This window comes from Paroedura picta, chromosome 5 (assembly GCF_049243985.1).
Source record: "Paroedura picta isolate Pp20150507F chromosome 5, Ppicta_v3.0, whole genome shotgun sequence".
Classification (NCBI taxonomy): Eukaryota; Metazoa; Chordata; class Lepidosauria; order Squamata; family Gekkonidae; genus Paroedura; species Paroedura picta.
In genome coordinates this window covers 102452180-102470810 of record NC_135373.1, presented here as the reverse complement: position 1 = coordinate 102470810, position 18631 = coordinate 102452180, and the positions used below count along the sequence as shown (strand labels likewise).

The following is an 18631-nucleotide window of genomic DNA, read 5'->3' as shown; positions in this document are numbered from 1 at the left end:
CAACCTGTGGTCCTCCAGATGTTCATGGACTACAATTCCCATGAGCCCCTGCCAGCGTTTGCTGGCAGGGGCTCCTGGGAATTGTAGTCCATGGACATCTGGAGGACCACAGGTTGACTACCCCTGTTCTAGGTCACATTCAGTGCTCATCTGCCTATTCCCCCATTTTGCTTCAGTCATTTACAAAGTGGCCTTTTCCTGTATTTCTGCATAATTCCCCAATGTGGTCTGTGAATGGTCTGGATTCACTCCTTTTGGAGTTGTTCGGTTGCATCTTAGATATAGCAGTGAGATGACCTTTCTCTTAATCAAGCACGTCCCTGCTCATTAAGTTCTCACCACAGTTCATCTCATCCGAGCGATCCTGGCAGTCAGGAACAGAGTCGCACCGAGGGTTGGGCTTCTTTACACAGCTCTTGTCAGCACACTGGTAGGTGAAAGGGCTGCAGGGAACTCCTAGAGATGTGGGGGAGAGGAATGAGATGGGTTACTTATTCTCTTATAATTGCTAAGCGTGTTGTTGCTAGTACGGTTTCAAGACAGAGCTGTTCCGCCAGGCCTATGCTTGAGATCCAGACTCCCTGTTCAAAACACCAGTCTGCTCAGGAGACCAGCTAAACCATCTTTCCTCTTATCTCTGCTCTATGTTTGCATCACCCCTCTCGTCAAAAAGAGAGGAGGGGGCTTAGGAAATCTGTTTTAATTTTATTATTCATTACAATGATTTTAATGTTTATACTTAATGTTTAATGTTTATACTGTTGTTTATATGCTGTTACCTGCCCTGAGACTTCAGGGAAAGGCGGGTTAAAAATAAAATATTATTATTACAATTACTATGCAAGATCTGCCGTGTGCATTATTGAGCAGAATATAATGGGTGTCCTGCAGGGGGCACTGGAGGAGATGTGTGGTTAGAATAGGAAGAACTTCCTGATATTTTCAAATTACCTCCTTCAGTGACCTGATTGGCCCAACAGGAGACTTCTTACTTGTTCAGCATACTTCCTCCCATCTTGCCTCCAGAACAGTTGTTGAGCAACAGAAGAATGACTGCAGACAATCAATTAGCTAGATGCAGGTCTCTCTCCCTCCCTCTTTATCTTCTGAATAAAAACTATTTTATTCTTTAAGCAGCGTGGTACTTCACTGCCTCTTCATATTCAAACTCTGCAAACAGTTCCTGCTAACAAACACTAAGTGTGAGTTGCTGTGAATATGAAAATCACAAAGCTACTGTCCAAAGACCTTATAATCGGTATCAAAGGCCTGTACTTTCAGAAGAAAATCATATGGTACAGCCCTCCTCAGGCTATAGCACTTCAGAGAGGATTGTATGATTATGGTGAGTCAGGAATTCCCTGTCTGGAAAGGGTAGCTGTCAGTTAAAAAAAAAAATTAAAAGCTGGGGGTGGAATTACTTAGGGGGGGGCGTTACTGATATGATGGATTCTATAAAGGAATGTTATTGTTAGTTTGTTGTTTATACGACTGTATGTTCATTATGCAGCAGTTCTGACCATTGTAGTAGTGCAAACATGTTAATCAACAGTGTCCTTCTAGAGCAAAACAAACACATCAGGAAGAAATTTCCCAGTGCAGTCTTCCTGATTTCCTAGTCTTTTTATAGGCTTTTTGGTCACTATATTCAGGGGTATACAATCATGTATACTGGGAGCATAGTCCTCCTTATACATGCGGACACAGTATTGACTAAACCAGGCACTGTATGGATTTTCTGTAGAGTATACTGGAACTGAACTCCTCTCTAGGCTAAACAGACCAAGCTCCCCCAACCTTTCTTTATACGTCTTGGTCTCCAAACCCCTCACCATCTTTGTTGCCCTCCTCTGGACATGTTCCAGTTTGTCAACATCCCTCTTCAATTGGGATTGGATGTCAGATACAATCAGAGATTGGATATCAGATACAAAGAGAATTATGAAGTCTAGTGTTGATTAATCACTGTATTATGTTCCATATAAACATTCCAAATCCATCAACCAGGCTACTATCCTATTTCTGACATTCCTGATTTGATGCTCGAGGACAGATAAGATACAGGTCACCTACAGGATATCACCTTCCTAATTCACACTCCAAAGATGTGAGTTTTGTGAACATACCCTGGATTTCTTCTGATGGCAACTGATATTTTTTCCCCTACTGAGAATTCATTTAACTGTTTCTGAGTTTCTGGTTTCATCCAGTCTTTCTTTGGGTCCAGCCTACCCTCAGGGAGGACATTGGTTCTGGCTGGTATGGCCAGTTGGACTGCTCATGACAAGGTAACAGCATTTGAATTCTTCTCCTATAACAGATTCAGAAGAATGCATTCTGCGATCTATGCTGGATGGAAGGCAATCCGCCCTGAGGAAAAGCTTCACTGACCCCCCCTGGCGGTGGTTCAAATGGTGCCATGTACCTTCATTGCACTGTTCCTCATCGCTCCCATTGATACAGTCCAGATGTTTATCACAGACCCTGGAGAACTCTAGGCATGTGCTGTCTTCGTGACACTGGAATTTCGCAGGGCATACTGACACATTTCAAAGCACAAGAAGAGAGAAGTACATGAGAAAGGGAACAAAGGGAAAACAAGAGGGTTTTTTTTGACAATGATACCACCATAGATAGCAAATTCAGGACAACTTGCTTAGAGAGAGGTCACTTTTATCAGCAGCAAACTCATTTCATCTCCAGACCACAGGCAGCAGTAGTAGAATGCCATGGCATGTTTCAAAGACCACTGTGTAAGGCCATGAACAGCTTCTGTGAGCTAGACTGACTGGACCTGTGCTCTGAGCTAGGAGCACTCATTGAGAACGATACCTTTGCAACATGAGCCTGAGCATTCTTACAATAAACATCACAAACTATGCCTCTGTCAGTGTTTTGTGTCAAAAGGTATCATGCTGCATTAAAGAGAATATGCCCAGATAGTCTCACATGCAGTGGTGCCTGAATTTTTTATTTATTGAGAACATGAGTGTGCCGCTGCCTCTCCAGACCTGCTTCAGGCAACTGATAAATTAAAAAAAAAACGAATGAAGGCAATAAAAATGAGTCAATAAAAACAAGGTAATGAAACAAATAAATAAAAGCAACTCCAATGGAAATACGCCAATGAATACCCGCAAAACTGAATACTCTAAAATAACATGGATTAAAAAGTCCTCAGGCTACGACTGGAACAAGAAAAAAATAGCTTTAAAATTTGAAACCCTTTAGTTAAAGGCCTAGGTGAAGAGAAGTGTTTTTGACTGGAGTTGAGGAGTGCTAGGCATGCCAGCAGCATCCTGACTCAGAAAATAACCTCTGCAGATGCGGGCAGGGAAAGCGGGGGCCTAAGAAAAGGCTATAGGATATAGGTGGAAGCAGTTCTGGATGCAATGAGAGAAAGGTTTTTGATCTAGTGGGTGGGTCTTGCAGTGCAAAAGGAGTCATCACATGCAGCAATTACAGTGGCCATCTCACCTAGTTTGCTCTTAGGCAGAGAATGAGATCAGAAGCTTCTCCACCCGCATCCAAAACCAACACTCTCCACCCATATCCAAAACCAACCCCCAGAGTGGCTGCGCATGAACCATCAGTGAGTACAAGTTCCTTCACTTTTGGTGTAGTGGTTAGGAGTGGCAGCCTCTAATCTGCAGAACCAGGCTTAATTCCCCACTTTTCCTCCTCCATCTGCAGCCAGCTGGGTGACCTTGGACTAATCACAGTCCTGATAGTGCTATTCTCACAGAGTGGTTTCAGAGCTCTCTGGGCCTCAGGGTGTCTATTGTGGAAAGAGGAAAGGGAAGGCATTTGTAAGCCACTTTGAGACTCCTTCAGGTCGTAAAAAGTGGGATACAAAAAACCTGCTCTTCTTCTTATTATTTTAATAGGAGAATAACTATAATATCCTGCTAATTATGAAATGCAGGAAACAGCAAATGCCACTTTCTGAACAGAACAGATGGTCTTCTTGGAATTATATGTACAACATCTGAAGCTGCCGTATACCAAGTCATACCATTGGTCTATCTGGCTCAGTTTTGTATCCTCTCACTGGGGTGGGTCTCCAACATCTCAGACATCTGTTCCCCAGCACCTGCTCCCCATGCCTGGGATCTTTTAATTGGAGAAAGCTTGAACCGGACAGCTGGGAAAGATTTGTTCTGAGATTGCCTCTCCCAAGTTCCTCTCTCTTTTCTAGAGTTTATTCTTGTGTCTAGCAGACCAAAACATCTGCCTGAAGATGAACGGAATCATTTGCTAGAGAAAGCAGCCACAGTGTGATGGAGGAAGGAGTAGAAATAATGCATTGGATGCCGTGCAAACTTTCGGCTTGCACTAAAGCTCTTGAGCAAGAAGGAATGCAAGGAAAAGATGGCACTAGCTGCTTGTATTGAATCAAAGCTACTCTGTCCACCATTTGGGTTTCTGCTTTTTGCAATATCTTGTGCAACAAATTTTCCAGCACTATAATGTTGAGGGAAGAAAGTGTTAGATGATGCGGCAGTGGGACTGAGCCAAGTCTATTTATGTTTCTGCTCATATATCACTGGATCTAACCAGTAAGAGTTTACTTACCACAGTTTCTCTCATCAAGTCCATTTGGGCAGTCTTTGATCCCATCACAAGCTGGGACACACAGGCCATTCACAGAACAAAGGGCCTCCCCGGGACACGCTTCAAAACGAAAGAGAGTTTGCTAAATCACATCTCAGCTTAATGACTGGAAGGTATTATATATTTTGGAGTTATTTCCTCAATTTCCATCCATCCACCCATCCATCCACCCATCCATCCACCCATCCATCCACCCATCCACCCACCCATCCATCCATCCATCCATCCATCCATCCATCCATCCATCCATCCATCCATCCATCCATCCATCCATTTTTCAATTTATTACTCTCCACTCCCAGTTACTCACTGGCTTGAAGCGGGTTACAATGCTTTAAAAAACCCACAATAAAATGCATAAAAGATGCCATTCTCTTAAAACCCCTGGTGGCATCCAAACTAATCCACCCCACCCACTTCTCATAGCTCAAGCAACCCTTCTATCCAACCCATGCCTCAGGGGCAAAGGAAGCATATATGGGGGTCAGCATGTTGTCCCAACTATAATATTTTTCTGACATGACACATGTGAATGCACTGTTGAATGAGAGCTGGGCAAATGCAGAAAATGGTGGTCATTGGAATTATATTGTAGTGGGGAACCCACCTCCAAAACATTAATCTTGCCCTGATTTTCTCTGTAGTCATTGCGAAAAGGGACACCTTATGAGTGACATGAGGGGCAGTATCTGATAAAAGCAAGTACATTTTATCTATGTCTATCAGTCCATTGTACTCCAGAAGAAAACTTCCCAAAAATTTAGATCTAGGATCAGTGTAAAGAGGACAGTGTAATAGATAATGGATTATGTCCTCCACATACTGCCCTCCACAGACACATAGCCTTAAATCAGCAGGGACACAAGCAAATCCAAGCTGGAGTGCTTACATGGCTGTTTGTTCAGTCTTTGCAAATGAACCTCAAGACGGCTACACTCCCACTGGAAATCCTCATTCCCATTCTATTGCGTTTATCCTAGAGCAGGGGTGGCCCAACCATGGCTTTCCAGATGTCCTGGCAGGGGCTCATGGAATTGTAGTCCATGGAAATCTGGAGAGCCACAGTTAGGCCACCCTTGTCCTAGAGTCACAATGGCACTTTGTCAGACTCATTCCGGCTCCTCTGATGCCTCTTCATTTATTTACTTCATTTATAGCCAATCGTTCTCACTGAGACGGCTGAAAATGCCATGGGAGAGCCAGTTGTGGATAGGAGGACTCATTTTACCCTTGGAGCCTTTTCACAATGCTCACAAACTTAGGTATACCGCTGAGAGAACACTGCAAGAGCTCCTGGGTGGCATTTAATAAAACGTGCACATCTAGAATGGCCAGTCTCCAGGTGGGGCCTGAAAACTCCCAGAATCCCCTGGTGAAAATGGCAGCTTTGGAGAGTGGCCTGTGTGGTATCATATTCTTGCTATACTCCTGTCCCTTCCGAAATCCCACGCCAACCCCCAGTACCACCACTAAATCTCTAGGAATTTCCAACTCCAGAGTTGATAACCTCATCCCCAGCACAGGTCTTAAGACTGCTACGACTGGTAAGCAGTCAACTCCCTCGGAACACAGAACAACACCCTGATAACGCACTTTAAATGGGCCTTTGCAGTGTGTTGAAAATGCATTATCCAAGGCCTTAATTGTGTAACAGCACTACCTACTGGCAGGGAGGACTATATAACCATTACAGTACATAGTCAAAACCATACTTTGCATTTTTAGGGGAACTGGGAAGTGGACCCTCAATCAACTTTAGATGATACAAAGAGCTACTTTAGCCCTCAGGTTTCCCAGGAACAGCCAGTTTGGTGTAGTGGTTAGGAGTGCGGACTTCTAATCTGGCATGTGACGTTCAATTCTGCACTTCCCCACATGCAGCCAGCTGGGTGACCTTGGGCTCGCCACAGCACTGATAAAACTGATAAAGGTGTTCTGACTGAGCAGTGATATCAGGGCTCTCTCAGCCTCACCCACCTCACAGGGTGTCTGTTGTGGGGAGGAGAATGGGAAGGTGACTGTAAGCCGCTTTGAGCCTCCTTTGGGTAGTGAAAAGTGGGGTACACCCAGGGATTACTACAGATAAAAGACAGGGGTAGATTCAGGCCCAGATCAGAAATTGTAGTAATCATGTGGCCACTGCAGAACAAAAGAACAACAGCCTGTGTCTTCATGAGGCTGCCTCTATCCCATGATCACGGCACCATCACGGCATTGCAAATCGAACTTGGATCTCAGATGCTAAGCAGGGTTGTCTTCGATTACTATTTAGATGGGAGACCACCAAGGAGGTTCAGAGTCACTAAGCTGAGGCAGGCAGTGGCAGGCCACTTTCACTGGTCCCTTGCCTTGAAAGCCATACAGGGTGCCAGAAGTTAGCTGTGAGTCGACAGCACTTAACACACACACAGCATCCAGGGCATTGGTTGCCATCCTCTGGGTCAGGGGAATTTGCAGCATCACTCATTTTGTAATACTAGCAGGCCAGCTTGGTGTAGTGGTTAGGAGTGCGGACTTCTAAGCTAGCATGTTGGGTTCGACTCTGCACTCCCCCACATGCAGCCAGCTGGGTGACCTTGGGCTTGTCACGTAGCACTGATAAGGCTGTTCTGACCGAGCAGTGATATCAGGGCTCTCTCAGCCTCACCCAATTCACAGGGTCTGTTGTGGGGAGATGAAAGGCAAGGCGACTGTAAGCCGCTTTGAAACACCTTTGGGTAGAGAAAAGCGGCATATAAGAACCAACTCTTCTTCTAAACCTGGCAGTACCTCAAATAAAGGTACTTGTTATCCTTGGGGACTGTAGTTACTGAGTAGCAGTGATGTCCCTGAACAGATCATGGCTCAACCTGGCACTTTAGAATAAGCCATTGGTCAATATTACGTCAACATTGCTCACTTCTTGTAAATATAATCTGAAATGCTGAATCAGCACACCAAGTAGGGATAAAAAGCCTCCACCCTCCTCAAACATTCAATCATGTCACAGATAGCAAAACCTCTCACCTGGGTTAACCACTCCTCTTCCCCCTCCAGTTCTAAGTGCTGAAAAAGCTGTGGCAGTAGGGTTGCCAGCTCTGGTTTGGGAAACACCAGGAGACTTTGGGGGGTGGGCACGACGTGGGGCGGGGAGTGACCTCAGTGGAGTATAATGCTACGGAGTCCACCCTCCAAAGCAACCATTTCCTCCAGAGGAACTGATCTCTTTCATCTGGACATGAGCTATAATTCCAGGAGCTCCCCAGATCTCACCTGGGGATTGGCATCCCTATGGGATCACCACGAGGTTGGTCATGAGTTGCTAGTAACTCACCAGCTGCTGCAGAATCGTCCACAAATCCCAAGGCCCAGGAGGGCTTTACAAAAAGATCTGCTGCAGGGGTTTTAAAAAGCTTCTTTTTCATTAGATTTTTCTCTGTGCGGCTTAGCTGATAGCCGGTGCTTTCCTTAGCCCGTCTTCTGTAAAGACGTGATAACACGCTGGCAGGCCTGTGTGCGCATGGGAGGGAGCATTTTTCATGACTCAGAAACTGCTCGGATGGAATGGTCTGCTAGTGACCCCTGGTGTGAGGGTAGCACTACATGGTTTACTTTAGTTAGACGAGACAAGGCAGGAGTCTTACAGCATCGTGCAATGCATGTATAAGCAGAGAAAAATGAAAGCAAATAACCACAGGCAGGAAAGCGACCGGTCTCACAACTGCTTCCCAAAGCAACAGAGCAGACTGCCTGTGGCCCTCCCAGTTGTTCCCAGCTCAGCTGAACCCACAGCTCTGCTGCACTCCCCGTCCCTTGAGTCTGACTTGCACCAGAGAGCCTGTCTCAATCGCTCTCGGGAAAGTCACATTCCGAACATCGGGGAAAGAGCTTTCCAGGCCATTAAAGAAGGCGTCCTTCGTCATTAAGGAATATTAATGTTCTCTTCAGTCCCTTACTACCCATTAGTCTGTCAGGTGCAACCACGGCAACAGGCCCCTGATTCATACTAATCGGCAGCCAAACTCCTAACCACAGGGTGTGATTTAACTGCTCTGTAATATTTCACCGAACTGAGCTGAATTGCATTTTTTAGGAGATAGTACTCACGGTCTGATTGATTATACAGGCTGTAAGCAGCCTGCACTCCAGGCCCAGTCAGGGTTATCTGAGAGGTGAAGTTGATGGTGATGCCGGCACTGGACACGACAGGGATCCTTTCCGCAAAGGCTTGCAAGCTCCGCAGGCCGCACAGCCTGGTTTTTAAAACAAAAGGCGGGGAAATGCCCCTGAGTTTTTCAGTGGTTGTTGCCTTCTGGTCTCATGGGAAGAGTGGGGAAGAGTGGCGGACTCTAATCTGGAGAAATGAGTTTGATTCCCTGCTCCTCCTCGTGAAGCCTGCAAGGTGGCGACTTTGGGCCAGTCACAGTTCTCGCAGAGCTCTCCCAGCCCCACCTACCTCACAAAGTGCCTGCCGTGAGAAGAGGAGGGAATAAGATTGTAAGCTGCTTTGAGACTTCTTAAGGTAGGGGGAAAAAGCAGTGTATAAAAACCTACTCTTCTTCTTCAACATATTTTAGGAAGTTTGTTTCACGTAGGTCGCTGTGTAAGTCTGCAGTAGAGAAGCTAGAACAGCCTTTCTCAACTTTTTTTAACCTCTTCAGGCTTTGAGAAACCCCAGAAGTGGCATGATCAGATATGACTGGGAAGCATAGCTGTGAACATGCTCACCCGGGGCCCCTCCCCATCCCAGCCCTTCTTTGGCTCATCATTGGCCATGGGGGGAGGGGGTCAACATGACCACATATGGTCATATCACCCAATAAATGTTTCACAAATTTTAAAAATATATTTAAAAATTAACTCCCGTCCATTCAGGAAACCCTGCCAGGGCCATCAAGAAACCCCCGAGTTTCACAAAACCCTGGCTGAAAATGCCTGAGCTAGACTCAGGTTCAGCAGCACCTTAAAGACCCACAAGATTTTCAGGGTTTAAGCTTCCAAAAGTCATAGCTGCCTTCCGGGTCAAGGGGCTTCAACTATCAGAATCTTATACACTTGAGAATCTTGCTGGTCTTTAAGGAGCAACTGGACTAGAATCTAACATGCCCCTGAAGACGGGCTGGTTGTTTAAAAGTGAGGTTAAGAGCCGAGCAATGCATAGTGCTGGAGATGATGAACAGGCTGGAGACGGGCAGTCGCGTTAATCTGTTTGTAGCAGCAGAAAAGATCAAGAGTCCAGTAGCACTTGAAAGACCTCAACAAACTTTGTAGCAGGGCATGAGCTTTTGTGAATGGCTGCTCATGTGAGCTTGAAAGATATGGATTCCAGCACTGTTCTCATTTGTGGCTCTAAATTATCCCATCACGGTCTCCTGCATAGCAGGGACCTTAGATTCGAAAAACAGGAGCTGGGGCTTGAAACTTTCCCTGAAAGAGGATGAACAGCCTTCTGGTATTGGGAGGGTATCTCTGGAAAGGGAGCAGGAATGAGTCCAGGTCTACTGGGAACTGGATGCCAATTTGGATCTCTCTCGGGACTGATTCACATGTAAAGAGATTTAGAGTTTTGTCCAGTGCAGAGTTGGTCTAAACACACTGGGTTGGATCTAGACAAAATTTTCCCCTGGCAGGAGGGAACTTTTCTGCCCCTTCCCACTGCAGTCCCCTGATCTCCATGGAATGCTTCTCCTGGGAGGTGAGGAGCTTGGAGGAATGACCAGGATGGGAAGGGTGTCAGCAATGGGGAGTGGAAACTGCCAATCTGGAAGCAATTAAATGATTTCAGTAATCTTAGACTGGAGGATTGCACTGCCTGGCTTGTTTTTTAAAACCATCAGATGGGAACCTCAAAAGCTTTCAAGAATTTTCACTTCCCTTTCACAGATCGTCAGGCAACCCGGGATGCTACTTCTCCCAACTGTGGCCTGGTGCCTCTAAAAAAAAAGCAGCACTGTCAGCAAAAATCCAACCAAATGCAGATTTCTTTGAACAAGGAAAGGGCAAGCTGCATCTCTTGAATGTCTGCCTGCCATGCAGAACAAAGTCAGAAAGGGAAACACCCAGGAGATGACACAGTAGAGGCAGATGGAGAAAACATTTCCTAGCAGCTGCTGTCCTGAAAGATAGTTAATAAAAATAAAAGAAATATTGAAGCCTGGGAGAGAATTCAGAACCAACGAGATGTGAGCAGAAGAAGGCCATTTCATTGAAGGTCCATGAAGTGCACATGCTGAAGTGATATTGGTATACCTTCTGTTCTGGATGGTCCACTGTCCTTGAGTACATGGCTGATCACTTCTCTGTCTTCTAAGAGTGTAAGCATCAAACCACAGGACAACACCATATTCCAGAGATGGAACCTGCAGAAATGGAAATGTCCAAAAATGGAGTTTGTATCCCGGTGCCCAAGAACAGTGTTCTGCATTCAGCCCACTGTTCTCAAACAGAGAAATAAGAACACAAAAGGGAGAGATGCAGGGTTTGTGTGTGTGACACCATTCGGGCAACTTGACTGACAGAGGTTCTCGTACTCTTCCCTCCCATCACGAAGTACTACTGAAGGCTTCTGGGTTTGGACATCCAGGAATCAAGCTTGCTCTGATGTCTGAACGCAGATGCCTGAGTGAACAACAGTTTGTATTCTCTCCCATCAGTGGGGCTTCCACTTGGGAATGAGGGTGGGTGGGGACACAAACTCCAGTTCACCCAGGCAGAGAGAAGTGGGGGGGAGAGTGAGGGGAGCATGTGGGAACAAGCTCCATCCACGTCTAATTGCAGTTTGAGCTCAGTTTGTTGTGAAGTCTGAACGCAGAGACACAATTCAAGCCAGCGGTTGCCAGAATCGTAGAGCTGGAAGGGACCTCTAGGGTCATCTAGTCCAACACCCTAAAAATGCAGGAAATAGCTACAAGAGCCAAGCACCAACACAATCCCTTCCTGCCCACCCACTTACAATCTTCCTAAGTTCATAAAATCAGCATTTCTGTCAGATGGCTCTCTAGCCTTTGCTTAAACACTTCCAAAGAAGGAAAACCCACCGCCTCCCGAGGAAGCCTGTTCCGCTGAGGAACTGCTCTAACTGTCAGGAACTTCTTCCAGATGTTTAGCCAAAAATTCTTTTGAACTAATTGCATCCCATTGGTTCTGGTCCGACTCTCTGGGTCCAGGATCCACTCCAGGCAATCCTGGCCTTTCTTGTGCACTTGTCTAGCAGGTCTAAAGAGCCCCGAGTTCAGTCTTCCGCATCTCTGCGACAGCCGGTCTGGAAAGACCCCGACAAGCCAGAATGGACATTTTTGGACCCAAGGAACAAACAGTCAGTCCACATAAGGCGCCCTCATATGCCAAGGAAACGGGGCAAACCAAGAAAGCACATGCACCTTTCTTAAAGCACACAATGTATACTGTTCACGAAATGACAATTTCCTTGGTACAGAATTATTTTTTTAAGCTCACACACAGCCTGTTTTTGCGTGGGAAAGGGACAAGGAGATCTCACCATCATGTGCCAAGTGCACTGCGTGTTGGGCGCATAGTAGCTGGGGTAGCAGGGAGTCTTGATGTTCCCTTGAAGTTCCAGGCTTTCCCGCAGCGTCAGATTCATCTGGCAGGCTGAAAAGACAGAAATGTTCTCACGCCAGACAAACTGCAGGAAACATATTGCTGGTGTTTATTCTCCTGATTTACAGCGAGAGGCTGCTTCCATCGATATTTGTCATGAGTAGCACACCTTCAGCTGAAAGGCAAAGAGGCGTGTGTCTCTTTGCAGAGATCAAGGAATAACGTGCTATCGACAGTCAGCTAGAACATCCACAGAAATGTGGTGGTTGTTTTGGCACCCTGATTTCCCAGCCAGCAGGAGGTGAGGAGAGCTGTCCTTCCGACAGGGCCGGAAGAAAAATGTCCCGTCCCTTTAAGCGCAGTTTAATGCATCAAAATGGGCGGCTGAAGCTTTTTGCAGCATAAAGTTCCCACACTGATGTCAGGACAGCTAGAGGGACCCTTAACTTAAATGCTGGCAACCCTCCTTATCAGTACAGCCAAAAGGGAAGCCGTGTTCTCTTCCGGCATACAGGAACGAAGCAAGCCACTAAGGAATGAAGGAATGGCCTGACGTCCATTTATTTTCCTTTCAGCAAATGTGTATCTTCATGCCGGTTTGGAACGGTAAGAACTTGTCACAGAACTCGAGACTCATGGCGTTCTCCCTGCTGCGATGACAGAACGATACATGAAATGCAAAGCCCTGAGCGTGCACAGCACTGAAAGTCCCTCTCGTCTTGCTCATTGATTTAGTATACGGTCACTGGATGCCCTATCTTCCCATTGAATGGCTGTCCCTCTCTCAGTGTAATCTTCCAGGGAAGAGTGAGTCCCTGTGCAGCATTGCTGCACTGCACTAAATATCAGTTTGCAAAATCTCAGCTATAAGACTGGTCTCTGAAAAACAGATTGTAAAAATATATACAACAATTTGCAATGGGAGCTAACAGCCGTATAAATGCTTCCTTCGGGCCATCTCTACATGCCCATGCCCTTTTGTTGCTGTGATCTTACCTTTAAAGGGCACGGCCTGGGCTGAGAGTATGAAGGGATCATCGTAGCTGTACATCCCCTTCTTCCAGACCACAGATATGATGGGTCCTGAGGAGAGGACTTCCACCACGGGTTCCTGACGACTACAGCCATACAGCCTGAGGCAGAACACATAGAAAAAAATACACCAGCATTTGTATTGACAAGCTGGAAAGATTTAGAGAGAAGACGAAGGGGACTTGGAAGTGTTAGTCTACTCTACAAATGAACCATTTTCTGTAGAGGAACTGATCTGGTAATTCCAGGAGGACTCCAGGCCTTCTTAAAGGTTAGGAGCCCTACTCAAGGGCCTTTCTTCAGGAAGCAGCCTTAGCAGAAGGAAGAGCTTTTTCAGGTATCATCTCCCAACTTGGGAACTCTCCCACAAAGAAGCTGAGAACAGCCACCTGTTCTCGGTGGGGCTGAAGCCTTTCTTAGAGAACCTCTGAACTGGATTAGTAAGAGATGAAGTGGCACAACTGGAAAGGGAATTGTCTTGATTTTTACTGCACTTCAAATGAATTGACATGTTTAGTCTACAACATTTCTATCTCACCTTTCTGCCTTCACAACACCCACCAAGGCAGCTTAACCAATTAAAATATAAAATTCCATTGTAAAAATCATTAAAGCCAACCAAAACCAACAAAGCCAACAACAACAACAAGAACCCGGCAGCATTATCATTAAAACAATTAAAACCAGAGCTTAAAAACATATAAAGGCATACAAACAATAATTAAAACAATTAAATGAAATGTTATTCTATTTTACTGTTTTTTTTTAAATTATATTGTAAACCATCTTGGGGGCTTGAAAGGCACTCTATAAATACAAACAATTTAACTATGCAAGAGGGGCAAGTAGTCATACAAGATATGGAAGTTCCAATTCTTAATTCAAGCATTAAAGGCTAGAATTCTGTTTTTAAGTTGAGATTCTTAGGATTCTGCTTCATCGTCAGGTTCTTTCACATTCTTTGCAGAGCCTGCATGTAGGACAAAGAGCTAGTCCTTCGCAAAGCATAGTCTTATTTAGTTACAGTCACAACTACTTATAAAGGCCATGAACTGTGAAATTTTAGAGCTGGTTTTATAGCCTGTAATTTTATTTTTAAGTAATCTTTACTGTTTTGCCTTTTTAGCTATTTGATTGAAAATTACTCAAGTGTGAGGCCTTTTCAATTATTTGACCAAAAATTACTGAAGTGTGAAGTCTTTTAAACTATTTGATTGAAAATTACTGAAACAGGAGGTACATAAATGTTTTAAATAATGAAATAAATAACACTACCAATTGTTAGCCATTTAGGAGAAATGCTTAAATTATACGGTGTTGCAACAGCAAATGTCTGCACTGGAATTAAAGTATTAATCAAGCAGATATGGAAATACTCCACACAGAATCCCACTGGGTTTTTTATTTGGAATTTCTTCTGCTAAGGATTAAACCCAGTTATTAATGTGGACCTAAAGAACGTGGCCTTGATTAGACTGAAATTAGGGACCACAAGTCTAAGCTACAATTATAATTTAAAAATGCAAATATTTATCACAATATAATGCACCAGTTAAAAATTAAAAATGTCAGTAAACCACAATTGTATACTGCATATTATTTCACAACTATCCATGGAACTGAGACCAAACGCGTTTGGGCCCAAAAGGTCTTCCTCAGTCGTCAGGTTGTTTTAAAATGCACTAATAGGCTGGAATAGGTTGGCTAAGGAGGTGGAGAGCTCCCCCTCACTGGCAGTCTTCAAGCAAAGGCTGGATACACACTTTTCTTGGATGCTTTAGGATGCTTTGGGCTGATCCTGCGTTGAGCAGGGGATTGGACTAGATAGCCTGTATGGCCCCTTCCAACTCTATGATTCTGTGGTTCTGTGATAATACACAAAATGTTGGGCCTTGCTGGGTGGTAAAGAAAGTTTGCATGGTGCTGCTGCAACTAAATTATGTGAAATATAAAAAATGTCTGGTTTGGAGCCCAGAGTTTAAAATATAATTCCGATGACCACCATTCTCTGCATTTGCCCGGTTCTCATTCAATAGTGCATTCACATGTGTCATGTCAGAAAAAGTGTGTGCAATATTAGCAACATCCACCTGATACAAGCTTGAAGCTATATTTCAATATGCCCAATATAAACAGGCTGCTGGCCATCTGCATGGCTCCTTCTGTCCTGGCAAGATCCCATTTCAATCAGGCCTGAACTAGCCTAATTTAGAGTTAAAGGGTGACACCTCGTTCTAGATTACGACTCTTAGGCCAATAATTTCCAGGGAAACATCACTGGGGAGTAGAGGAGCTTTTAACATGCATACCGGCCTCTGTGTATAGTTCCAGCTTTGCACTCTACATCTGAGTGGCAAACCAGAGAGGAGGTGCTTGGGACTAGACTGCCTGTCGCCAGGAAGGCCTCCCCCCCCAATATCAAGGCTACCTACGAAGTGATGAGCTGCTTCTCCAGGGGCCCAGCGACGTCGTACATGGCTAGCCGGTCCCTGCATTCCGAGAGGGTCCACTCCAGGCGCACCTTGATCATGTGACCTTGGGGAGCATGTAGATGCCACAGGCAACTGGAGGCCAGGTAATCGGGGCGCTTCAGCCGTAGGGCTTTGTCTGGCATGATGTAACTGTATCTGTAGCAACCTGACCAGACAAGACAAACTGAGTTACACACAGCTCTGCTGAAGTACATACAGGAAGAAGAGTTGGTTCTTATATGCCATTTTTCTCTACCCGAAGGACTCTCAAAGCGACTTACATCCGCCTTCCCTTTCCTCTCCCCACAACAGACACCCTGTGATGTGGGTGAGAGAGCTCAGATATCACTGCTCGTTCAGAACAGCTTTATCAGTGCTGTGGCAAGCCCAAGGTCACCCAGATGGTTGCATGTGGAAGAGGAGTACGAAATCAAACCTGGCTCACCAGATTTGAAGTCTGCACTCCAAACTACCACACCGAACTGGTTCTCTTTGATATAAAAATATCAAAAAGAGTGATTTGGAGGAAAGGACTCTGATTTTTCTCTGGGCACTCTCCCCATCAGTACAAGAGGCAAAAGGATGCAGTGAAGTTGGAAGTTCTGCATTAAGCCAGCTGGCTGCATGGTGGTCATATCAGCAAGCATGAAGGTTCTGAAGAGCTCCGATTGGCTCCTGACCTCCCCATTCATTTATGTGCTTTCTATGTCCTAGATGCTTCGAACAACACGCCATGTAACAAACTTAAAAAAAATAAAATAAGTGGGAAACAAATAGCCTACCCAAAGTGGATTTCAGCACTATTATGTCTTTCACACTGGATTCTGTCAGAAAAGAAAATACATAAAGAAAAACAAACATAAGAGCTGATGCAAGAGCTGAAACCTAAAATGCTCCCTGCCCATCTCCTTTTTTCATCTTCCCCCAGGCACTGGGAACCTTGTCTCATCCCATTGTCAGTGTATGGACCTGATAGCCTGACCCTGCACACGCTTCTTCAGAAATAACTTCCATCAAGTTCAGTGGGACTAAACTTTCAGATTGCAGCATAAAGTGGGTGTGGTGAGCATCCCCAGGCACTAGCCAATGGAAGTGGACTGCCTCAGAACCTGGAAATCCATACATTATCAGGGGCAAACAGCTGTTGCTAGACTTGCCACTGCTGATGTCATGGCATGGCCAATGCAGGCTACCCTCCTGCAGATTGCCAGTCTTCCCTGGAAACCGTAGTTGCATTCCCTGGCCTGTTATTTTACTTTGTCCCATTATCTGGAAAACATATGGCACTGAAGCTCAGCCTCCTTTGCATCAGGTCACCTTTATGCCAGTACAAAAACACTTTGGGATACATGGCTGCCACCGAAAACAGCAGTCTTGTATAACTTTTGTCCTCCCTCTCCATTAAGAAGAAGAAGAGTTGGTTCTTATATGCCGCTTTTCTCTACCCGAAGGAGTCTCAAAGCAGCTTACAGTCGCCTTTCCCCTCCCCACAACAGACACCCTGTGAGGTGGGTGAGGCTGAGAGAGCCCTGATATCACTGCTCGGTCAGAACAGCCTTATCAGTGCTGCGTTAGGAGCCCAAGGTCACCCAGCTGGCTGCATGTGGGGGAGTGCAGAATCGAACCCAGCATGCTAGCTTAGAAGTCCGCACTCCTAACCACTACACCAAGCTGGCCTGCTAGTATTACAAAATGAGTGATGCTGCAAATTCCCCTGACCCAGAGGATGGCAACCAATGCCCTGGATGCTGTGTGTGTGTTAAGTGCTGTCGACTCACAGCTAACTTCTGGCACCCTGTATGGCTTTCAAGGCAAGGGACCAGTGAAAGTGGCCTGCCACTGCCTGCCTCAGCTTAGTGACTCTGAACCTCCTTGGTGGTCTCCCATCTAAATAGTAATCGAAGACAACCCTGCTTAGCTGAGATCCGAGTTCGATTTGCAATGCCGTGATGGTGCCGTGATCATGGGATAGAGGCAGCCTCATGAAGACACAGGCTGTTGTTCTTTTGTTCTGCAGTGGCCACATGATTAGGACAATTTCTGATCTGGGCCTGAATCTACCCCTGTCTTTTATCTGTAGTAATCCCTGGGTGGTTCGGAATGTGCCCACGGAGTCAGAATTCTTAGGAAGCAACTTGGATTTGCAACAACCGTATGCGATTAGAACATGCATAAGACCTGAATCTGGATTCCTTTGTCCTTTTAAAATGTGTTTTCCCGGAAATGTGTGTTTCTGATTTAAAAATCAAAATAAGGAGAGTTAATGTGGGACAAATCTCCCCTGATCAGAAGCCCTTAGGGCATTAAGAGTATTTGCTGTCTGAAATTAGTTTTCTGTGCCACCTGCCACAGGAGATACAAAATCCTTCTCCAGTTAATGTTTCAAACCGCTCTACACCCACTCGTGGAGGAAAGCATTTATTATCGTGTTCATCAGCATTTTAGACAGCAGTATGGTAATTTATGTGGCATCACTAAGGCGCACGGCACTTAATGTAGCAAAGAATAATGCAACTGGTTGAATACGGGGAGCAAAAGATGGGAAGCAAAACACTTTCCCTGCTACAGTTCTCTTTTGTTGCTTGTGTCGTTTTGTACACTCAATTCATTCTTCATTTCCATGGATTTCAGTTTCCTACCTGTCATTTTGGCTCCTACAGCCATCCAAATAGGGTTACCAACTCCAGGTTGGTAAATCCCTGGAGATTTGGGGATGGAGCTCGGGGGGGAGGGGGGGATTGGGAGGAAACTCAGCAGGGGATAATGCTGTACACTGGGCTCTCCAAAGCAGCCTATTCCCCTGTAGTCTGAAGATCACTTGTAACTCCAGGAGATCTCCAGGCCCCACCTGGAAGGTGGCAAGCCAACATCCAAATGGAACGAACCTGCATAGGGATTGTCCCCTTCCCTTGTCCCCTCTGCCAGATTTCAGATCCACATCCCTCCTGTATAGGCAGAGGGATCTGGAAAAGCAA

The 18631-nt window shown here is 45.5% G+C and overlaps 1 protein-coding gene across 3 annotated transcripts in view; it reads right to left on the bottom strand.

The window, feature by feature from the left end:
- Positions 1 to 18631, bottom strand: part of TMPRSS6 (transmembrane serine protease 6) — a 37141-nt gene that overhangs the window by 7822 nt on the left and 10688 nt on the right. For all 3 annotated transcript variants that reach the window (XM_077339605.1, XM_077339603.1, XM_077339604.1), the window contains exons 6-14: positions 16439 to 16480; positions 15618 to 15822; positions 13150 to 13286; positions 12092 to 12204; positions 10843 to 10952; positions 8701 to 8846; positions 4576 to 4674; positions 2426 to 2539; positions 340 to 456 (exon numbers count right to left, since the gene is read on the bottom strand). In XM_077339605.1, the coding sequence (XP_077195720.1) occupies positions 340 to 456; positions 2426 to 2539; positions 4576 to 4674; positions 8701 to 8846; positions 10843 to 10952; positions 12092 to 12204; positions 13150 to 13286; positions 15618 to 15822; positions 16439 to 16480 (1083 nt within the window). The remainder of the gene's footprint in view (positions 1 to 339; positions 457 to 2425; positions 2540 to 4575; positions 4675 to 8700; positions 8847 to 10842; positions 10953 to 12091; positions 12205 to 13149; positions 13287 to 15617; positions 15823 to 16438; positions 16481 to 18631) is intronic.